The 22,390-nt window shown below is 40.3% G+C and overlaps 2 protein-coding genes and 1 long non-coding RNA gene across 7 annotated transcripts in view; 1 reads left to right on the forward strand and 2 right to left on the reverse strand.

The window, feature by feature from the left end:
* Positions 1 to 22,287, reverse strand: part of LOC133650357 (uncharacterized) — a 258,130-nt gene extending 235,843 nt beyond the window's left edge. For 2 of the 4 annotated variants that reach the window (XR_009826223.1, XR_009826224.1), the window contains exons 1-4: positions 21,953 to 22,287; positions 20,754 to 20,825; positions 17,514 to 17,562; positions 11,836 to 11,951 (exon numbers count right to left, since the gene is read on the reverse strand). This is a non-coding gene — a long non-coding RNA (uncharacterized LOC133650357). Of the gene's footprint in view, positions 1 to 2,692; positions 2,986 to 10,722; positions 10,936 to 11,835; positions 11,952 to 17,513; positions 17,563 to 20,753; positions 20,826 to 21,952 lie in introns of those variants that run through there. The other 2 variants (XR_009826225.1, XR_009826222.1) reach the window with 2 other exon arrangements.
* The window catches only part of LOC133650356 (hippocalcin-like protein 1), a 120,309-nt gene that overhangs the window by 17,948 nt on the left and 79,971 nt on the right, over positions 1 to 22,390 (forward strand). The gene's annotated exons all lie outside the window — the stretch shown is intronic.
* LOC133650355 (uncharacterized) lies at positions 5,731 to 9,421 on the reverse strand. Of its 2 annotated transcripts, XM_062047501.1 has the most exons (3): positions 8,390 to 9,421; positions 8,204 to 8,335; positions 5,731 to 7,126 (listed from the first exon to the last, which is right to left on the reverse strand). In XM_062047501.1, the coding sequence occupies exons 1-3, from the start codon at positions 8,754 to 8,756 to the stop codon at positions 7,029 to 7,031; spliced, it is 597 nt and encodes a 198-aa protein (XP_061903485.1). In that variant the 5' UTR covers positions 8,757 to 9,421; the 3' UTR covers positions 5,731 to 7,028. The 2 variants fall into 2 exon arrangements, with proteins under 2 accessions (XP_061903485.1, XP_061903484.1); XM_062047500.1 differs by having other exon boundaries at positions 8,204 to 9,421.

Genomic DNA, 22,390 nt, shown 5'->3' on the forward strand with positions numbered 1-22,390 from the left:
GTGTGCCTTTAGCAGGTGGTGCTGTTGTGTGTGACCTATTCGAGAGCGGCAGGCTAGTGAATGGAGTCCCGCGAGAGTTTGGGTGTCTTTGTTCTTAGTGTTTAAACTTCTGTTTTGTCTCCTTGAGTTTGTTACCGCTTGTTAAGAAAGCATCTGAGAATGTATCTCCGACTGTCTCTCCCTCTCCACCGCAGAGCATTTCAATATCATAGCTTTCAGCTAGAGTACAATTGCAAAAGCCACAATACCATCGACACAACAATGATAAAAGCCGCAACACAACTTTAAACCACAGAAGATGCAGGCGACACAATGTAAGTGACAGCGGCACAAGTTATCACGACGCACAGACTCTCGGAACACAAGAAGAAGTCATTTCATGAGAAAGAAAGAAATAGAAGAGATGGATGTAGGAAGCTATTGAAAATAGGAAGCGAGGGGCCAACATCATCAACAGTGTTGAGGGGGCATACATGATTCCGCACACCTGGGACGCTGTCAGTCATCGACAACCCCAGGCCGGAAAACAGATACTGTATGACCGAGGAACTTTAGCAGGTAATTGTACTGTTACAACGTTGGTTACTGTACTTTTACTGACAATTGCTTGAATGTCCAAAACGTGACAAGAAAGTGTTTCCTCTTGTTAATTCAACCTAAATTGTTGGTTGCACCTTATTCAAATACAAACCCCGTTTCCATATGAGTTGGGAAATTGTGTTAGATGTAAATACAAACGGAATACAATGATTTTCAAATCATTTTCAACCCATATTCAGTTGAATATGCTACAAAGACAACATATTTGATGTTCAAACTGATAAACATTTTTTTTTTTTGCAAATAATCATTAACTTTAGAATTTGATGCCAGCAACACGTGACAAAGAAGTTGGGAAAGGTGGCAATAAATACTGATAAAGTTGAGGAATGCTCATCAAACACTTATTTGGAACATCCCACAGGTCAACAGGCAAATTTGGAACAGGTGGGTGCCATGATTGGGTATAAAAGTAGATTCCATGAAATGCTCAGTCATTCACAAACAAGGATGGGGCGAGGGTCACCACTTTGACAACAAATGCGTGAGCAAATTGTTGAACAGTTTAAGAAAAATCTTTCTCAACCAGCTATTGCAAGGAATTTAGGGATTTCACCATCTACGGTCCATAATATCATCAAAGGGTTCAGAGAATCTGGAGAAATTACTGTACGTAAGCAGCTAAGCCCGTGACCTTCGATCCTTCAGGCTCTACTGCATCAACAAGCGACATCAGTGTGTAAAGGATATCACCACATGGGCTCAGAAACACTTCAGAAACCCACTGTCAGTAACTACAGTTGGTCGCTACATCTGTAAGTGCAAGTTAAAACTCTCCTATGCAAGGCGAAAACCGTTTATCAACAACACCCAGAAACACCGTCGGCTTCGCTGGGCCTGAGCTCATCTAAGATGGACTGATACACAGTGGAAAAGTGTTCTGTGGTCTGACGTGTCCAAATTTCAAATTGTTTTGGGAAACTGTGGACGTCGTGTCCTCCGGACCAAAGAGGAAAAGAACCATCCGGATTGTTATAGGCGCAAAGTTGAAAAGCCAGCATCTGTGATGGTATGGGGGTGTATTAGTGCCCAAGACATGGGTAACTTACACATCTGTGAAGGCGCCATTAATGCTGAAAGGTACATACAGGTTTTGGAGCAACATATGTTGCCATCCAAGCAATGTTACCATGGACGCCCCTGCTTATTTCAGCAAGACAATGCCAAGCCACGTGTTACATCAACGTGGCTTCATAGTAAAAGAGTGTGGGTACTAGACTGGCCTGCCTGTAGTCCAGACCTGTCTCCCATTGAAAATGTGTGGCGCATTATGAAGCCTACAATACCACATAGGAGACCCCCGGACTGTTGAACAACTTAAGCTGTACATCAAGCAAGAATGGGAAAGAATTCCACCTGAGAAGCTTAAAAAATGTGTCTCCTGAGTTCCCAAACGTTTACTGAGTGTTGTTAAAAGGAAAGGCCATGTAACACAGTGGTGAACATGCCCTTTCCCAACTACTTTGGCACGTGTTGCAGCCATGAAATTCTAAGTTAATTATTATTTGCAAAAAAAAAATTTGTTTATGAGTTTGAACATAAAATATCTTGTCTTTGTAGTGCATTCAATTGAATATGGGTTGAAAAGGATTTGCAAATCATTGTATTCTGTTTATATTTACATCTAACACAATTTCCCAACTCATATGGAAACGGGGTTTGTAAAATGTGAATGCGTCGGCCAATAATTGTTTACTTGCTTGTTTGTATCCATAATTAATTTATACCTAATTCCCTTACAAGAAATAACAGGAATAGAGTAAATTTCACCTGCAGTGTCCAGTATCCACAATTTTTTTCCAGTCACACTGCTTGATTTTTTTAAATCAAAAGTTAATGAATCGATTTCAACTCACTGAATGGTTTAGGATCGCATCGTTCTAAAACAAATAATATTGTCCCTGAATCGTATCAGCAACCACAAATATCAAATCGAATCGTTAAACAAATCGTTACACCCCCACAAGTTATAAATGTTTTTAACAAGATCAGGGTAAAATGTTCCCACACTTCCATCTTGGGAAAAAACCAAAGTGATGACATCACCGACTATTGTCGACAACAAATTTTATTGTTGACATTTATTGGCAATGTTAACAAATAGCTGTGCCCCTACTATCCAATGAAAATAAGTCAATAAACAGCCATTGTCAATACACTGTATGTACAGTATATGTCACAGTACTTAGGGTTTCCTCTTGATGTAACTGTACTTGGGCAGCACGCTGGAACAGTGGTTATTGCGTGTACCTCACAATACAAAAGGTCCTGGATTCAATCCCCGGGCTTGGGGTCTTTCTGTGTGGAGTTTGCATATTCTCCCCGTATCTGCGTGGGTTCCCTCCGGGTACTCTGGCTTTCCCTCCCACCTCCAAAGACATGCACCTGTGGATAGGCTGAGTGGCAACATTAAGGTTGCCTCTACACTAAAACGGCTAATGTTACACAGGATATAATCTACCTAACTTTATCCCAGTCAACATACACTATTACATCCTTTGAGCTTTGGTTTAAGAACCCCTCTCGCCGCCCGCGACCTAGTAGGCATGCGCGGAAAATGTCAGACGCGCATTAGGGATGTGCGTATCGATCCTGTGGTATAGATATATCGATACTCACACGCTACTCATTTGGCATCACTTTTCTGAAAAAAGTATCGATATAAACCAAAAAACGGCGTGTGGGGGGTGCAAGCATCACTTTCAGATGTTTTTGATTACTTACTTAACTTACTATGTGCTGGGACACCCCTGTACCTGGCAGAGTATAGAGCTGGCCCAGTCACGTCACAGGAGACAGCGAATGAGCGCCGTCAACGTGCAACACACACACAGCCAGCCGACAGCGTTGTTACTTTTCCTGAACAGCAATCTGAGACTTCAGTAAAGTGTGACGTGTGACGACATATCTCGAGTACACTAAAGGTGTGATGGTGTCAGACATTTTTGTAGATAATTTTTCCAAGTTCATTTTCTCAGGGAACTGTCTTTCGTATGCAGGTTTATAGGACAAGGAAATCCTAGTTTATTGAAGTGTTATAAGTTTACTTCCACAAAGAGGTTTGAAACATAACATTGTTATGAATAATTGTTTTTTTAAGCTTTTTCTACCAAGACTTTTTTTTTGAGAAATAAGAAAAGTGAAAATGTGTATATTTTTGTTTATATTTAATTTATTTTTCATATTTATGTTATTTATTTTCATTATACTTTTATTATATATTGACCATAATAAATGTGGTATAAATGGTCTGTATTTGTCTTGTGATTTGTCTTAAATAATAACAATAGTAATAATATTTTTGACTGACAAAAATTGCCAATAAGAAATTAATGGTATCGGTATCGATGAAAATGCAAGAAAAAGTATCGGTATCGTATCGAATCCTAAAAGTGTGGTATCGCCCATCCCTAACGCGCATATATTACGTCATAGTCACCATGGAAGTGTATCCTTACCTGGCATATGAACATTGAAGCTCTTAGAGCCCTATTGTAGTGAATCACACCTGAGCCATCATAAATGAATCAAATCTTAAATGGCGTGTGAAAGTAAACAATTTGATAAAGAACATTTTAAAACAATCAATCTAGGATCTAGATATCTGGTCAGGACACTCCTCACTCTTTTGCCTTCACCTTCATTGTCCATTCTTGCAATCCTGCCTGTGCTTGGAGGCTGAAAATGGCGGTCGTTTAGCGGCTCCTTCATGGCTTCATAGTAGTTATGGAGTACAAAACTAGACGTTGAGTAATCGCTCGACATACATCGCAGACAATAACTGATACAGTCTGCTTTGCCAGTCCAAATGCATTTGCTTTTTTCCATAGTCTTCCCTCGTCGACCAAGTAATACAAAGCACACTCAACCTTTTTTATCACATCCACGAGAGCCCGCATTCTCGTTGTCTCCCCTTCGATAAATGGACAGAGTTTTTCGCTGAGTAGAATCACAGCTGACCTGGACATTCGAAAGTTCTCTTGCCATTCCTCTGGCACAACACACTCATTGACAAACATACCTCACAAGGCTGCCGTTCTTCCAGGCCTTATCCAAAACCGTCGCTCATCATTGCTACGTTGCTGTCTAAAATGTGTTGTATCCGAAATAGCTGCAATCCTTCTTTTAAGGTTTTCAAGTGTGATTTCTACAAGCGCCTGTACATGTAGAAGAAGGAGAAACACAGGCATGTCTGGATGATTCGCCTCCATCATTCTAATGGTTACCTCAGAGTGGAAACTGGTTGTTATAAAGCTCGCTGTGGCGCGTTCTTTCTGACGTCACTTCCTCTCCGAACTACGTTTATAAACAATCAATACAGAGCTAAGAGCTGGTGAGTCAAGAAATAGACGGCGCACTTAACCGTGTAAAAAAAATATCCAAGGAGGGGAACGATGGGTTAGTGTGGCTGACACGGGGTTTAGGGTAAATAGTTATTTGTTTAATAGACGGTGAGCTGACATGAGAAAAAGTGCCTAGAAAATGAATTTCGCTCCCACGTCTAAGCACAACTTGTTCAATGCATTTTTGCATAGATAATACCCTTCTGGACTTTGGGTTAAAAGTTCAGAACATGATACCTAGCCAAATTTTGTCACAAGCCAGAAATGTATATAGAGGTAAATCACAAAAAACGAAAATCTTGTGCTGCAGTTTTGGCTTGTAAAATATGTCTTATTCATTTTGGCAACACAAAATCTTTCTCAAATATCATAAATACATATACCTAACATCTGAAACAAATATTGGTGCCTTAGTATACTCATATGTGAATTTAGATCATGAAATGTAGCAAATTTCTTAAAAAACGATTCAACTGAAGTGATTTGCCCCAGCACAATGAAGCACACACTTATTAAATTTAGCTAAAAGCTTATGTATCATACATTAAAAAAATGTCACAACCTTCTATGTAATCAAAGGTACAAAAGAAGTAACACACCGTGGCCAAAAGTGGCTTAAAATCTAGCAAAATATTACCATGCACCCCAAAACTGGAATAAGGCAAAAATGGACAAGATTAAAATAGATGCAGTAAAGGCCCAAATTGGTATAAAATATGATAAATATTTATTAAAGTAGCAAATTGTTTCACAGCATGTGTCATTTATACCCCCCCCCCCCCACACACACACACACACACAAACACACACAAAAGACCAAAACAAATTTGAAAAAAAAGGTAATACAGACATTATTTAAGCTTTACCGTTAAAATGGCAGTGTGGCATCTCGATAATCAAACATCTTGATAAAGAAACAAAAGTGGCAAATTTTACATGGTGACATGGTGCGTAATTACTCATCAATATCACTTTCATCTGTGTCATCATCCCATGCACCTCTTTCTTCTGTTTCCTTTGAAACATTTCCACAGTTCTGGCAGTGACATAAATCAGTACAAGACATTTTTGCAGACATACATGAACATCTTTCTGTTTCACATTTGCTTGTCTTGCAACCACAGTGGACTACCTGCAGCACACTATCTGGGGCAGGATTTCTAGTCATCCATCTTACTGTTAACTCCCCATCCTCAATGTACCATCCATTGCCAATGGGTGAAGGGGCACACATCATACCAGTCAGGGAATGTCGCATTACTGCTGCTTGGTAGTTTGCCCTTTTGCAGTGTTGGTGGAGGGCATCACTTGTTGGGGGAATGGACAGTTCTGGCAAAGCTGACGATGCCATACAGAATGCTTTGTATCTTGCATCGTTCACGTCTTTGGCAGATGCCTGTCCATACAGGTGGCACACATATTTGCTCAGTGTTTTGAACGTAGACTGGTCAAGGTTAAAACTGCTGCCCAGATTTGAGAACGCAGTCAGGTATTCGTCTTTCTGACAAGCAAGAGAAAATGTCTTCCTTTTGCCCTTGCCATGAAAGGCACTGGTCGAGTCACAACCTGTGAAGGTATGGATGCCAATGAGTGCAGAACAAACACTGTTGCCAAGAGCTGCTGCCACCTTAACCACGTCTATGATCCTCGTTCTGTTGCCTACTCCCGTGAAAAAATACAAGCTACACTGTAAAGCTCTTTGAAGACTTACAGCAATCACTGCCACATCAGTGTCAGGGCTTTTGATGACAACAGTTTGATGTTCTTGTGCAGCATGCTGTGCATGTAAAAACACCCTAGTGTCACATTCCTCATGGTCACATGTCAGTTCGTGAACAGCACTGACAGTTTGTGAACCCTCTTTCACAGTAACACAGTGACACAGTTCTCCATGTGCTATGTACAAGCTGAAGTCCCTGCCCAAAATGGTGAGATCAGCATCTCGCCATGCAACAAAGAGGAATTCTGCCAGTGCTGCTTTGTTGGTCCCATTAGATAGAAACTTTTTCCACTGTGTGGGTGCCTTCTGATCCCGTCCATAGATCTGCACCTGTTGTGTACCACCCTCAGCTCTCCGTGACCGCTCTAGGTTTTTAATACCTCTATAGCAACACAGTCTTTGTCGTTGATGTGCAGAAGAATGGCAGCATCTTTCTTAATCTCAGCTGCCTTCAGCAACTGGCCTTTAAAAGAAAAATAATTAGAATAAGCTTTATTGGCAAAATCAGAGATTTACAAGTAAAAAAGTGTGTGTGTGTGTGTGTGTCTTGAGTGGGGGGTTGGAGAGGTATTTATGACCCTGTGATTTACGACTCTGTGATGTGAGCTGCTGAACTCCCAGCTAAACATTCCAAGATTCAAGATATCTATTGTCATATGCACAGATAAACAGACAGTCACACTGCACAATGAAAAGCTTATTTTGCTGGTCCCCCTTGCAAATTCACAAAATATAAATATAAATATAAACTTAAGCTAAATAAAGAATCACAGAATATAAAAATTAAACAAGAATAAACTTAAACTATATTGCACACTTACAATAAACTTACTAAAAATGTAAATGCTAAGGATGTTTAATACTAATAAATATAATAAAATAAAATAAGAAACAAAAATAAAGAAATAAGATAAAGTAAATCAAAGTGTGGATCTTACAACAGATCTATAGTGGGCATGAGTAGACAGAAGCAGTATTGCACATTCAGTTCACAGTGAAGATGATAATGGATGATATGACAATGATGATGTATAAAGTGCACTATGCATTCTTCAATTATTGTAGCAGCAGTGGAGGTGACATGAAGTCACAGCAGGGATGTGGGTAGTGGTCACAGTTCAGTCAGTTCAGGGATGAGGGGTGAGGTGTGAAGGTGTGCGGGGGGAGGGGTGGGGGTTGTGATGTGTAAATCAGTCCAGGGGTGTGTGTGTGTGTGTGTGTGTGTGTGGGGGGGAGAGAGAGATTGGGGCTGTGGTGTGAAGGTATATGGGGGGATGGGTGGGGCTTCCTTTTCTAGGCCAGTGGTTCTCAAACTTTTAAATTCCAAGGTCTCCCCTTAACTCTGACAGTGTATAAATGGTCCATTTGGTTATTACAAAGTAACAACACATTCTTTCAATCCTACGCTATGTACTGTAACATTATTACTATAGATTCACACACGTGTGTGTGTGTGTGTGTGTGTGTGTGTGTGTGTGTGTGTGTGTGTGTGTGTGTGTGTGTGTGTGTGTGTGTGTGTGTGTGTGTGTGTGTCACATACCTGCCGACACGGTTTCTGCTTGTGTGAGTTGATCCCTCTGGCGTTTTCCTCCCACACGAGTGTACTTTTCCACTTTTTGACAAATTATACAGATGGCTGGCAGGACGGGGCCGGCAGAAGCAACGGGCAAACCTGAACGAGATCGAAGTTTCTTTCGGGGAGTTTCAGACGTGCCTGCTGACTGACCTGCGGCTGCAGATGGTTCTCCCACCGCCCGTGCGGTCCTTTTCTCGGCATAAAACAATGCAGATTTATCTGTAAAACGTCGGTAGCATTTTGCGTGAAACCCAGCGTCGTCAGGAATAGCGTCAAAATCTACATCCGAGCAATGTTTATAGATTTCTGCCAGATGCTTGTTCTGGTCTTGCAGACAAAGCCACTGTTTTAAATAGTTTCTGTATGTGTCCCACCGTGTCCGAGTGAAGTGCTGGACGTCCTCATTGTTCACAGATGAAAGATGCATATAGCATCTTTTATTTTCCTCTTTACGCACTTTTTTTCTAACTTTTGAGGTCTTTCGTTCCTCTTCACTCTCGGATGTTGTCGTCGCCATAGCAGGTATGTTGTTAGAATAAACTGCTACCTGATTGGTCCATGTGACCAAAACCGCGCCACTCCCCACTAGATATCACTGCGCCTCACTGAAAAATAGTACCGGCTTTCAACACCGATTACACAAAATGGGCTAGGTGTCAATTTCCGAACTTTTGGTATCTTACTTACTACCAGTAAATCTATTTTATGAAGTAAAAATGATGTTGTGCCGTTGGTGTGGGAGCGAAACTGAACGATATGAGCCTTGACCACAGGCACTATAAGGAGTTATCCGGCTTAATATAGACAGGGCCTGAATTGCCCCTGGTATGTGAATGTTGTCCATTTATTACATGAAAACAGATTAAATATAATGTATTGTAGCCTACAGAAGAAGTCAAAAGTCAGACTCTTGCTATTTTTTACTTTTATTACCAACCTTATACTAAAAACTGGCCCAATTCCAACAGGCTTTACCTCCCATGCAAACACTTTCGTCTCTCTGCTTCCCTGGACACACAACAACACCTCCTCAATCCACTTTCAGGCACAGACTGTGTTTGTGTGATCATCGTAAAATTAAACATCAAGTCAAATCAAAACCACATGAACATCAAACAATACCACCAGCAGGTCGTTACAGTATGAATGGGTATATATAGCCTATTATTTGCGCACCAAAGACTTGACTGCCAAAAAAAGACAGACCACCGAAAACAGTGTGGCTGAAACCGGATGTTGTGATGTAAACAAGACGCACACGATTATCTGGAGTGTAGTCAGCATGTCTGTGATGGGGACGTAACTTTAATATATCCAAGATATACCCGTGGACAGCGATCTACAAAATGTGCAAATATTAAGAGGACAGTGGCGGCTTTTATAGAGAAAAAGTCCAACTGCAGCAGCAGCGTGCAGCCAGTGTGACGTCATGCTCGCTGCAGCTCGCTTTTTGTCGGGGACACCGAGGAACAGAAATAGAGTCTCTAAACACGAGTACGTTCTATAACAACACTAGAAAAAGATGCTACATGTGTTGCTGGTCATTTTTAAAAGTCACTAAAAGTCTCTCTGCACTTGAAACATTCTCAAAGTATATTGTACAATAAGCAGCAACAATTGAAAATAGAGCAAAAAGATTTTGTAAATGTATACATTTTTGTAATCCTTTTTAAAGAAAATCATATCATCATAGCAAATTATACAATGACGTCATGATGACCACGCCCTTGACCACGACCCACCGCCACAGGTATCATGGCAATCTAGGGGAAACCTTGGTACATGTTGGAATTCATGTTTCTCTTCAATAAACCACAGCTCCTCACTCATGCATTTACAGATCACAATGCTACCACCACCACACGTGACAGTACAAACAAGACACCATCATCTTGCTACTTACCTGTGTTGCCAGCAGTTTAGACAATAATGGACAACTCATTTTCAGTGGATGATACCGTATTTTCCGAAGTATAGAGTGCACCAGTATATAAGCCGTACCCACTAAATTTTTGAAGATAAAAGTATTTTCTATATATTAGCCGAACCGGACTATAAGCCGCAGATATATATACGCTGTGAAATTAGTTATTTTAAAGATTTTGTAAGTGTTTAATGTTTCCAAACGGTGTCCGTAACACGGCAGTAAAACGGCTGATTAAACAAATAAGAAGTCATCAGCATGGATCCACTGGTTACGGAAGCTACAATAGCTCTCCAATCAGCTAAACGGACTCCATAAGTCCAGTGACGTTTTGATGACTTTACTGAGAAATTTGTGAAACTGAAAGAATACAAAAAGAATGTCACTGTAAGTTAATAATACTAACAGACACTCGTAAACGTGTTAGCATATTAGCTACAAATATGCACGAAAACACTCCTACAAACATCTCACATGGGGTGGTTTGGTAAGTAAGAATTGTTTTAGTATATTATACGGTTGTCCCGATACCAATATTTTGGTACCCGCACCAAAATGCATTTCGATACTTTTCAAAATAAAGGGTCCACAAAAAATGTCACTGTTGGCTTTATTTAAACATAATACCTTATTATACTTTAAACATATGTTGAGTGATTAAAGAAAAATCCATATTAGTAGAAACGCTATGGACAACTAGAAGATGGCACGGCACTTGTACTTGTACGGTTGAATGAAGAAGGAAATACTGTAGACGTTGACGCCGCAGCACCTGCAGTAAACAAACTCGTCCAAAAGATGTCGCCATTGCACAAACAATAACACCCCTTTTTAGAGTCTTTGCTTGTGTTTTTTTTTTTTTAACTACTTGCATTATGGCCGTACCGCTTTATAAGCCGCAGGATATAAAGCGTAGGAAAAAAAGTAGCGGCTTATAGTCTGGAATTTACGGTAAATCTATCCGGTTGTACAAGATAGATTTACAAGTTAAAATTCTGTAGTATTGTCCCTTAAGAAGATTTAACAAAACAAATGTGACCCATACCAAACTGCTCGGCATTAACAACAATGTTAAACAAGTAGACTGATTTATAGGCTCGATTTGTTTTTGTTGAGACATTTTTGCCTGGGAATCTGTGCGTTATCTGTTGACGCCTGATGCATCCCCTGTACATTTGTCATGTCGATAACAAACCACGAAGCTGGTGACAGACGCAGCATCGTGAGTAAGCTGATCTTCCTGAACCAGTGGGCCGTGCCACAATTCATCATTATAAAAAAAATAGAAAGAAATTGGCCCTGGAGAGGTTTGTCAGTGTCTAAATCTTCCGTGATGAAACTAGTGAGAATCAGAAAGGATTTAAGAAGAGTATTAACCCCCCCCCCCATGTGACCGTTTTTATATGCAGAAGCAGGAAAGGGACTGGGGTGTGGGCAGAATGGGTTGAATGGGTGCGTTTCCCATGCATGCTGTCAGGGCCTATAATCTGCTCTGATCCTACTTTTTGGTAGGGGTGGGGATGTCTCCAGCCTGTTAAACCTTCAGTTTGATAAAGCCTTCGATAAGGCTAAGGAATCAAATGCTCTGCTGGAGGCAGAGATTGAAAAGCATACAAAAAGAAGTGCAAGGCTAACTGAAGACAGTTCTGTGTGTGTGTATGTCAGCACTCACCTTTAGTCCAGAAGAGCATCCATAACTATCATTTAGAAACTTGATTAAGCGGTTCTATACATAGAACTGCAGCTCTTGTTTAATCAGTCAGTCTGAAGCAGGAGCATCCAACAAGGCTAAAAGAGAGAAAACAAATGGTTTATGTTATACACGGGATACCACAGGGTTCTTATTTACGACTTCTGGAGTTTAACGTTTCAAAATGTTATTACTAGGGTTATACGATATACCGGTACCAATAGGTATCAATTAATTAAAAAAGGTACTTTTTTTTTCCCATCGACATGAGGCGAGCCGTGGTGACATTGCTAGTAATATGAGCGTAGGTGCATGTGAGTCAACACAAACACACACAGAGCACTTCCGAGCAGAAACAGTGTGGAGATAGAAAAGGGAGAATAAATGCATTTTGGCTTCAAAACTAATGATAAAGATGAAGCAATAAACCAAATTTGTAGCAATTTGTAGCATCGGCCAAAACATATTTAAAGTATCTAAACAACGGAAGATTAAGTGCTTAATACATTTTAACAGAAATGTATATAGAACATGTTAAAACAGAAGGTAATCAGATATTAACAGTAAATGAACATCCATCCATTTGCTTGTCCCTCAAAATGTTGACAAAATAATACAATCAGAAATGACAGACTATGTTACTGCATACGTCAGCAGCCATATTAGGAGCCTTTGTAACCTGTTTGCTTACTTACTACTAAAGGAAAAGTTGTCGAGTATGTTCACTTTGTTATTTAATAGGGATGTAACGGTATTATAAACATTGCGGTATTTCGGTTTCAAAGTATTTTCAATAATACCGTGACATGTGGCGGTATCAAACGAAAACTTCTTGAGTGTAGGTTTTTTTTGCCATTTTAGCATTGGCCGGTTCTGTGAATAAACTAAATCTCCCAGAATCCTTTGCCCAGGGTGGGAACGGCAAAATGGGAGCATGGAATGCCGTAAGCAGGAAAAGGAGTGTGTTCGTACTTGTCGTAGATAAAAGGAATAGTTTTTTTGGACATAAATCTGTCCATAAGTGGTCGAGTTATGTTGCAAACAAACAAACAAACAAGCCCGGGCCAAAACATAACCTCTTTGGCGGAGGTAAGAAAGCCTGTGTTCTGCAAAGCAAAGCACGCCACTTTCGACACAGAGCCAGCCAAACTCGTCGCACAACACGGCGGGAAATGACCCCCAAAAAAATTTTCAATGCGGGAAATACGAGTAAACTAAAAAGCTACTTGATACATCCCAGCTGCACTCGGGCGGAAGGCAGAGCTGGACAAGTCGCCACCTCAAACCTTCACACGAAAGCCAGAGAAGCTAAACATCAGTTTGTGAGTTAATTTACATTCTTAAAAGTTATATAGTTTGTTAACTTTTATGAAAAACAACACTTTCCAGACTGATATAAAAAACGACCATCGTAGAAGACACCTCTTCCCATAATGTAAACGTTGAAAGACACTAAACTGTACATTATTGTTTTACAGTTGATACACTGGATGTTTACATTGTTACTTTAGCTGTAAGTTATTCTTTTAAATATTTGCTTGAAACAGTAGATGTTCCTGCATAATTATTTGCTCTTACAAATATGTTTGTCGTAAAAAAATGAAAAAGGACCACAAAACCGTACGTGTGTGACAAGTCCATTACATCGTCGACTAGGAATTAAAAAGTGCCTGCCTGCAAATGTATTTTTTATCTGAGTTTGATACATGTTGTATTTGCACAGCTATGTTATTTATTTTATGTAGAAATAATATTTTTCTATTTTATTCATGTTATGTAACTCTGTGCTACTTAAACAGTTTGTTTTCTATGCTGTTAAAACCCATCTTGACTAACTGGGTTAATAAAAGTGCCACTGACTGTTTACAGTACAGTTGTCATTCACTTCAATTTCACAAAAATGTATATCTTTATATGTATACTTTCACCGAAAAATATATCGAGATATGTATTGAATATCGAGTTTAAGCAAAAATATACCACCCAGCCTTATTTGTAACGATTCTTAATTAAAATTTGAATAAAAAAGTTTATTTAAAAAATACATATATAATTTTTTTTTATTTGTCCTGTGCAGCCACTCGGGAAAATCATATTATTTATGTAAATCCCCCCTCCCTACCTCCTCAGTACAGATTTACTTTAGAAAAGAGAATTGCTGGATGCTTCTCTTGTTGCCTTATTGTTTGAGTAGAAATGTATTAAACCAAACCAGTTTTCTTTTAAGTAGTATAGAAATGTATCACAGCTGTTTATTTTATAGAGAAATGTAGTTTATCATAGTACTGGCACCCAATGTTATTAAAACAAAGTGTTGATTTTGAATTGAGAATAAATTTTAATTGAAAATCGATTCTGAATCAAATCGTTGCCCGCAAGAATCAATCGAATTGAATCGTGTGGTGCCCAAGGATTCACAGCCCTATTACTTAATGTCAAAATTGTTCTTTGATTGCAAAAAAATGTTTATTGTATCTTAAGACTTTTTGTTAAAATAAAGCCAATAATTACTTTTTTGTGGTCCCATTTATTTTGAAAAGTATAGAAAAGTATTTTAAAAATTCAAAATACATTTTGGCATTCCATCCATCCATCCATCCATCTTCTTCCGCTTATCCGAGGTCGGGTCGCGGGGGCAGCAGCCTAAGCAGGGAAGCCCAGACTTTCCTTTCCCCAGCCACTTCGTCCAGCTCCTCCCGGGGGATCCCGAGGCGTTCCCAGGCCAGCCGGGAGACATAGTCTTCTCAACGTGTCCTGGGTCTTCCCCGTGGCCTCCTACCGGTTGGACATGCCCTAAACACCTCCCTAGGGAGGCGTTCGGGTGGCATCCTGACCAGATGCCTGAACCACCTCATCTGGCTCCTCTCTATGTGGAGGAGCAGCGGCTTTACTTTGAGCTCCCCCCGGATGGCAGAGCTTCTCACCCTATCTCTAAGGGAGAGCCCTGCAACCCTGCGGAGGAAACTCATTTCGGCCGCTTGTACCCGTGATCTTGTCCTTTTGGTCATAACCCAAAGCTCATGACCATAGGTGAGGATGGGAACGTAGATCGACCGGTAAATTGAGAGCTTTGCCTTCCGGCTCAGCTCCTTCTTCACCACAACGGATCGATACAGCGTCCGCATTACTGAAGACGCCGCACCGATCCGCCTGTCGATCTCACGATCCACTCTTCTCTCACTCGTGAACAAGACTCCTAGGTACTTGAACTCCTCCACTTGGGGCAGGGTCTCCTCCCCAACCCGGAGATGGCATTCCACCCTTTTCCGGGCGAGAACCATGGACTCGGACTTGGAGGTGCTGATTCTCATCCCAGTCGCTTCACACTCGGCTGCGAACCGATCCAGTGAGAGCTGAAAACCCTGGCCAGATGAAGCCATCAGGACCACATCATCTGCAAAAAGCTCAGACCCAATCCTGCAGCCACCAAACCGGATCCCCTCAACGCCTTGACTGCGACTAGAAATTCTGTCCATAAAAGTTATGAACAGAATCGGTGACAAAGGGCAGCCTTGGCGGAGTCCAACCCTCACTGGAAACGTGTCCGACTTACTGCCGGCAATGCGGACCAAGCTCTGACACTGATTGTACAGGGAGCGGACCGCCACAAATTTTCATTTTGGTATTGTACCAAACTATTGGCATGGAAACAACCCTAGTTTGTGGGTGCTTTAACAGTTTATCCCATTAAGGTCTACAACTTCTGAAACTTGAGCAATTCTGATCAAATAATCTGCATTTGGTAGTGAAACCTACCTCTGCCATTAAAGGCCTACTGAAATGAGATTTTCTTATTTAAAACGGGGATAGCAGGTCCATTCTATGCGTCATAATTGATCATTTCGCGATATTGCCATATTTTTGCTGAAAGGATTTAGTAGAGAACATCGACGATAAAGTTCGCAACTTTTGGTCGCTGATAAAAAAGCCTTGCCTGTACCGGAAGTAGCGTGACGTCACAGGTTGTGGAGCTCCTCACATCTGCACATTGTTTACAATCATGGCCACAAGCAGCGAGAGCGATTCGGACCGAGAAAGCGACGATTACCCCATTAATTTGAGTGAGGATGAAAGATTTGTGGATGAGGAAAGTGAGAGTGAAGGATTAGAGGGCAGTAGAAGCGATTCAGATAGGGAAGATGCTGTGAGAGGCGGGTGGGACCTGATATTCAGCTGGGAATGACTAAAACAGTAAATAAACACAAGACATATATATACTCTATTAGCCACAACACAACCAGGCTTATATTTAATATGCCACAATTTAATCCCGCGTAACAAACACATCCCCCCTCCCGTCCATATAACCCGCCAATACAAATCAAACACCCGCACAACACACTCAATCCCACAGCCCAAAGTACCGTTCACCTCCGCAAAGTTCATACAGCACATATATATCCCCAAAGTTACGTACGTGACATGCACATAGCGGCACGCACGTACGGGCAAGTGATCAAATGTTTGGAAGCCGCAGCTGCGTACTCACGGTAGCGCGTATCCAACTCAAAGTCCTCCTGGTAAGAGTCTCTGTTGTCCCAGTTCTCCACAGGCCAATGGTAAAGCTTGACTGTCATATTTCGGGAATGTAAACAATGAAACACCGGCTATGACGTAGCTGCTATGTGTTTGTGTTGCTGCAGCCGGTCGCTAATACACCGCTTCCCACCTACAGCTTTCTTCTTTGCTTTCTCCATTGTTCATTTAACAAATTGCAAAAGATTCACCAACACAGATGTCCAGAATACTGTGGAATTTTGCGATGAAAACAGACGACTTAATAGCTGGCCACAATGCTGTCCCAAAATGTCCGCTACAATCCGTGACGTCACGCGCAAACGTCATCATACCGAGACATTTTCAGCAGGATATTTTGCGGGAAATTTAAAATTGCACTTTACTAATCTAACCGGGCCGTATTGGCATGTGTTGCAATGTTAAGATTTCATCATTGATAAATAAACTATCAGACTGTGTGGTCGGTAGTAGTGGGTATCAGTAGGCCTTTAAATGATCAACACTAACAATGAATGTAGATATAAATAGAACAGCCTTAGGTGTTTTGTCAAGAACTGACAGCAGTTTGTATACGTTCACCTCCTACAGCCATCAGGAGGCTGAAAGGGCAGCCATTTACTCACAGAGCTTGACATGAGAACAAAAAACAGCATGTGTGTGTGTGTGTGTGTGTGTGTCTGTGTGTGTGTGTGTCATGTATGTGTTCCTTAGCATAAAAGGACTGAATCCACAATAGTGGTGCACACTCTTCTATGGCGATCTTATGTCAAAAGTGGCCTCCTTCTATTTCCCCCCTGCACTACTCCTCTTCCATCAATCCATTTCTTCTCCAGTAAGGAAGGCAATATTTTCCTTCCCCCTTTTGCATTGTCAGATCTCCTCCTGCCCACTCTTTACTTTGCCTTTCATCATCTCCCATGTCCCTTTTTGAAGTGCTGCCCTTATAAATAAAATAGCAGTTTTATCTTCCTTTTTAACCAGACACTATAGCTATTTAAAGCGGATTGCTTAAGAGGAGCTGAGCCAGCAATCCTCCAGTCAGTTAAAATGTATTCCATAAGCAAGAATACAGTACACGTTTACATGAAGTTGAATATCCATTCATATATTACGTATTTATAATGTTAGCTGCTTTACAGTACCTTCAGTATTTCAGGTTGTTCACCAGTTAACATCGTAGAGGGTGCAGCACTGGAAAAAAAAATACATGCAATAATATTACTTCAATAAAATGGTAATAGAAAAAATATAACAGGTTTTTTGATATGACGAAGGAAAAGGAAAATAAATACAAAAAATGATTAACAGGATTATACTAAGGCATGTTATGCAAATGTTTTTGAAATTAATGTAAAACATAATCTTGTAGTTGCAAGAAAAGCCTTTTCATGCAACTAAATCAAAAAGTAAATATTCTAATTTTAAGGGATAATGTCACGAAAGACACATCTGACATAGAAAACTAAAATTTAAATGTCACAAAAATAAAATAAGTTACTTTACTAACAAGTCTTGACTCACAAGTTGTATTGTTACAATAAAGCAGTGCTTCTCTATTTTTGTCTTGGAGACATCATTTTTTCACGACCCCCTTAATTTAAGATAAATTATTCATCTCAACAAACCATGAGTGCTTGAAAAAAAAATCACCTGACAATATTTATGTATTTAATTATATCTTCATATCCACTAAACTGAAGGCTTATGTATGTATACTTGGTCATATTGACTGGTTTAGCCAGTTGATTAATTTGAGCAGTGTTGCCATGTAGCTGGAGGCTAGTGTATCGTTCAAGAACGAAGCGACAAATATGTTGTACATACAAACACACATACGTACGTGCATACGCACGTACACACAGTTATTCATACATATATACTTACATATGTACATTTATTCATACATACACACACACACATAGGTGCTTAAGTACATTCATACATACACATGGTACATAAATCGACACACATTCACTGTGCAAACAAATATATATACATACTGTACATACAAAAGCACATATATACTCATGCATGTAATCACGCATATATTAACGTAATTCCCCCCAGGGGAGACTCTGTAAAACACGGCACACTGATAAAACATAACCTATTTCTAGTATAACAATCTACAAGGTTAATATAGTCCGATTCTCTTTCTTTCCCTACCTTTATCTGCTTTCTTTTGTAATACAAGTTTTCATTAAATGCATGTATTGTTGCATTTGAAACAATTTTATTGTTAATAGAGGTGATTATTATTATTATTTATTATCAATAGTGCTACTTATATTGATATTTGTATTGCTCCATTTGTAGTGCAATAATGTGCATTGTCATTTTTGTGTTATTCATATTTACTTCACTACTTCTTTGCTATCACTTTTCGTGTCACATTTGTACATATTGTATTGTCTGATGTTCGGTTGTTGTTTTTGTTGTTGTCGTCTCTGTCTTATCCCCCTCTTGTCTCTGCAATTTCCACCTCTGTCTTTTTTTTCCTTCTTTCTATCCCCTCCTGAAAAAAAGACACCTCATTGCGCTCCCTCAGGGGGGCCTGCCCGACTATTTGAGAAGCACTGCAATACAGTAATAAAATACAAGAAAAATTGTAGTTGCCATGAAATTGTTACGCTACGTTATTTAAACAATCTTGAATATTGGGAAATTAAAGGCCTACTGAAACCCACTACTACCGACCACGCAGTCTGATATATTATATATCAATGATGAAATCTTAACATTGAAACACATGCCAATATGGCCGGGTTAACTTATAAAGTGCAATTTTAAATTTCCCGTTAAACTTCCGGTTGAAAAACTCCTTTGGATATGACTTATGCGCGTGACGTCACAAAATCCACGGAAGTGATTGGACCCCATCGGACCCGATACAAAAACCTCTTGTTTTCTTCGACAAAATTCCACAGTATTCTGGACATCTGTGTTGGTGAATCTTTTGCAATTTGTTTAATGAACAATGGAGGCTGCAAAGAAGAACGTTGTAGGTGGGATCGATCGGTGTATTAGCGGCTAAGTACAATACTTACAGCAACACAACAAGGACTACTTACTTAGCAGACGCCTAGCCGCCAAACCCACGGATGAAGTCCTTCGTCGCGCCGTCGATCGCTGGAACGCAGGTGAGCACGACTGTTGATGGGAAGATGAGGGCTGGCTGGCGTAGGTGGAGCGCTAATGTTTTTATCATAGTTCTGTGAGGTCCGGTTGCTAAGTTGCTAAATTAGCCTTAGCGTCGTTAGCAACAGCATTGTTAAGCCTTACCAGGCGGAGAATTTTTAACCGTGTAGTTACATGTACATGGTTTAATAGTATTGTTGATCTTCTGTCTATCCTTCCAGTCAGGGATTTATTTATTTTGTTTCTATCTGCATTTGAGACAGATGCTATCACGTTAGCTCATGCTACAGAGGTTCGTCGATGATGGCTGTCCTCCGTCGCGCCGTCGATCGCTGGAACGCAGGTGAGCACGGCTGTTGATGTAACCGTGTAGTTACATGTACATGGTTTAATAGTATTGTTGATCTTCTGTCTATCCTTCCAGTCAGGGGTTTATTTCTTTTGTTTCTATCTTCATTTGAGAACGATGCTATCACGTTAGCTCAGTAGCTAAGTGTGTCACCGATGTATTGTCGTGGAGATAAAAGTCACTTTAAATGTCCATTTCGCGTGCTCGACTCTCATTTTCAAGAGGATATAGTATCCGAGGTGGTTTAAAATACAAATCCGTGATCCACAATAGAAAATGGAGAGTGTGGAATCCAATGAGCCAGCTTGTACCTAAGTTACGGTCAGAGCGAAAAAAGATACGTCCATCACTGCCTCTCTAGTCCTTCACTGTAACGTTCCTCATCTACGAATCTTTCATCCTCGCTCAAATTAATGGGGTAATCGTCGCTATGTCGCTCCGAATCTCTCTCGCTCCATTGTAAACAAAGGAAAATTGTGAGGAATATTACCTCCTGTGACGTCACGCTACTTCCGGTACAGGCAAGGCTTTTTTTTTATCAGCGAGCAAAAGTTGGGAACTTTATCGTCAATTTTCTCTACTAAATCCTTTCAGCAAAAATATGGCAATATCGCGAAATGATCAAATATGACACATAGAATGGATCTGCTATTCCCGTTTAAATAAAAAAAAATCATTTCAGTAGGCATTTAAAGTCATGTTATTGTGTTATTCCTTCTCTGGAAACATATTACATGTAAAAAGTTCTAATTCCCTTTTGTAAAACAGCATTTTTGATTACTTAATGTTATTTTATTCTTATATATAGTGACGTTAGCTTTGGGCAACAGAAAATATTCTAGGTGAATAATGTTGCAACAGGACAGCCAGGGGAAAAAAGCTTGAGTGCATTTACGAGCTAATTTGTGGTGAGCGCAGACCAATTTCTGAAGCGATCCCATGGCAGCCTTTTCTTCTCTGGATGGGCCTGTGGGCAAAAAACATCATTATTCAGACACAGCTTGGGTCTCATTATGTCATGATTATAAAAGACGAGCTTGCCCTACTGCAATATACAGTTTTTGTTGTATTGTGTCCCATTGGATGTGTGCAGGTGTGTCTAATATTGAGGCCTGCAAGTGCACAGTCACGTCACGTCACGAGAGCATCGCGGTGAAAAAAATAAACAGTTGCTAAGCAGCCGCAGCGGGATGCTCGTAGTCCTTGCCAGAACTTCACAAGCGGGCCTTCAGGTGGAGAAGAAGGGCGGCCGAGCGAAGTATCAGAGGGTGTGCAAGCGAGGAGGCGAGGAGTGTCTGATCTCTCATGCAAGGACTCTCCCACAATGCACCGCAGCAGGTTCTCTTTTGGCATCCCACATAATCTCCTGCGAAGGGTATATTATTTTCCTGACTGCCTGCTGGTACGTTCAAGAAGCTTCTTCCTTGCAGCATGTTTTACCCCGTCAGCCACCACACTTTCTTCTCCAGAGCGTGACATTTAGGTAGTTTCATGCCTCCCCTGCCTTCATTTTAGCATGCGTCACTCCCTTTTGGCAATATCTGATATTATGATGACACTCTAGATGTGTGCACTGAAGCAATATGGCTACCAAACACCCCCATATCAGCCTTTAACACATACAACCAGTCATAGTACTAGACCCTGCCAATTGAATATCATTTTTCTCACTATTAAACATCACTTCCTGTCTCTCTGCTGCTCTTCCAGCCCTACCACCTGTTTTATATTACACTGATTTTGCTCATTACTCACCAGGCATAAAAATGTGACTCTGGCCAGGCTTTGGCTAATTAAAAACAACAACAAAATAGTCTTGGGGCTTATGAAATATTCATCTTGTGTAACTGGTAAACAAATAGTTGGTGAAATATTCATTAATATTTCAAGGCAGTTGCTTCCTAAGGAGTCAATTATGTAAACATTAGCTTGCTTGTTTGCTTGCTTGCTCGATTACTACAGCTAAATAAACATGAATGTGCTTTAAAGTAACCTTTTGAGACATAATGTAATGTAACTGTGCGTTCATAATCGATGTAATTCGGTGACTTCGATGAATGTGTGGTTGAATACTGCTCATAAACACATGCTTACCTGTAGGGAGTCCATTGATGTAAAACATACGAAGCGTCACGTAGCTATAATGACCGTCAAGTGAGGTAAATGATGAGGAAACCGGAAGTAAAGTAGACATTTAGCGGATGCGGAGGTATTTCAAAATAAAGGCAAGGCAAGTTTATTTCCAGCGCGCAAGTCGTAAACAAGGCAATTCAAAGGGCTGAATAGAACATTACAAGAACTCGAGAATAAAAATATAAAATCATTACTAAAAATATTCATAAAAAGTACATTAAAAATAAAATCATAAACCAATGAAAGTTGGCAAAACAGAACAGGAACCATAGGAGCCGATCTACATTTCTGCCAGTGGGTGCTCGGTGTGTGTGTATTAAAAAAATAATAATAATAATAGACGTACAGCGAAGTTAATATCCCATATAATTTGTGGCTTTAATGTTTTGTAAAATGGAC

Source organism: Entelurus aequoreus, linkage group LG05, assembly GCF_033978785.1.
Source record: "Entelurus aequoreus isolate RoL-2023_Sb linkage group LG05, RoL_Eaeq_v1.1, whole genome shotgun sequence".
NCBI classification, from domain to species: domain Eukaryota; kingdom Metazoa; phylum Chordata; class Actinopteri; order Syngnathiformes; family Syngnathidae; genus Entelurus; species Entelurus aequoreus.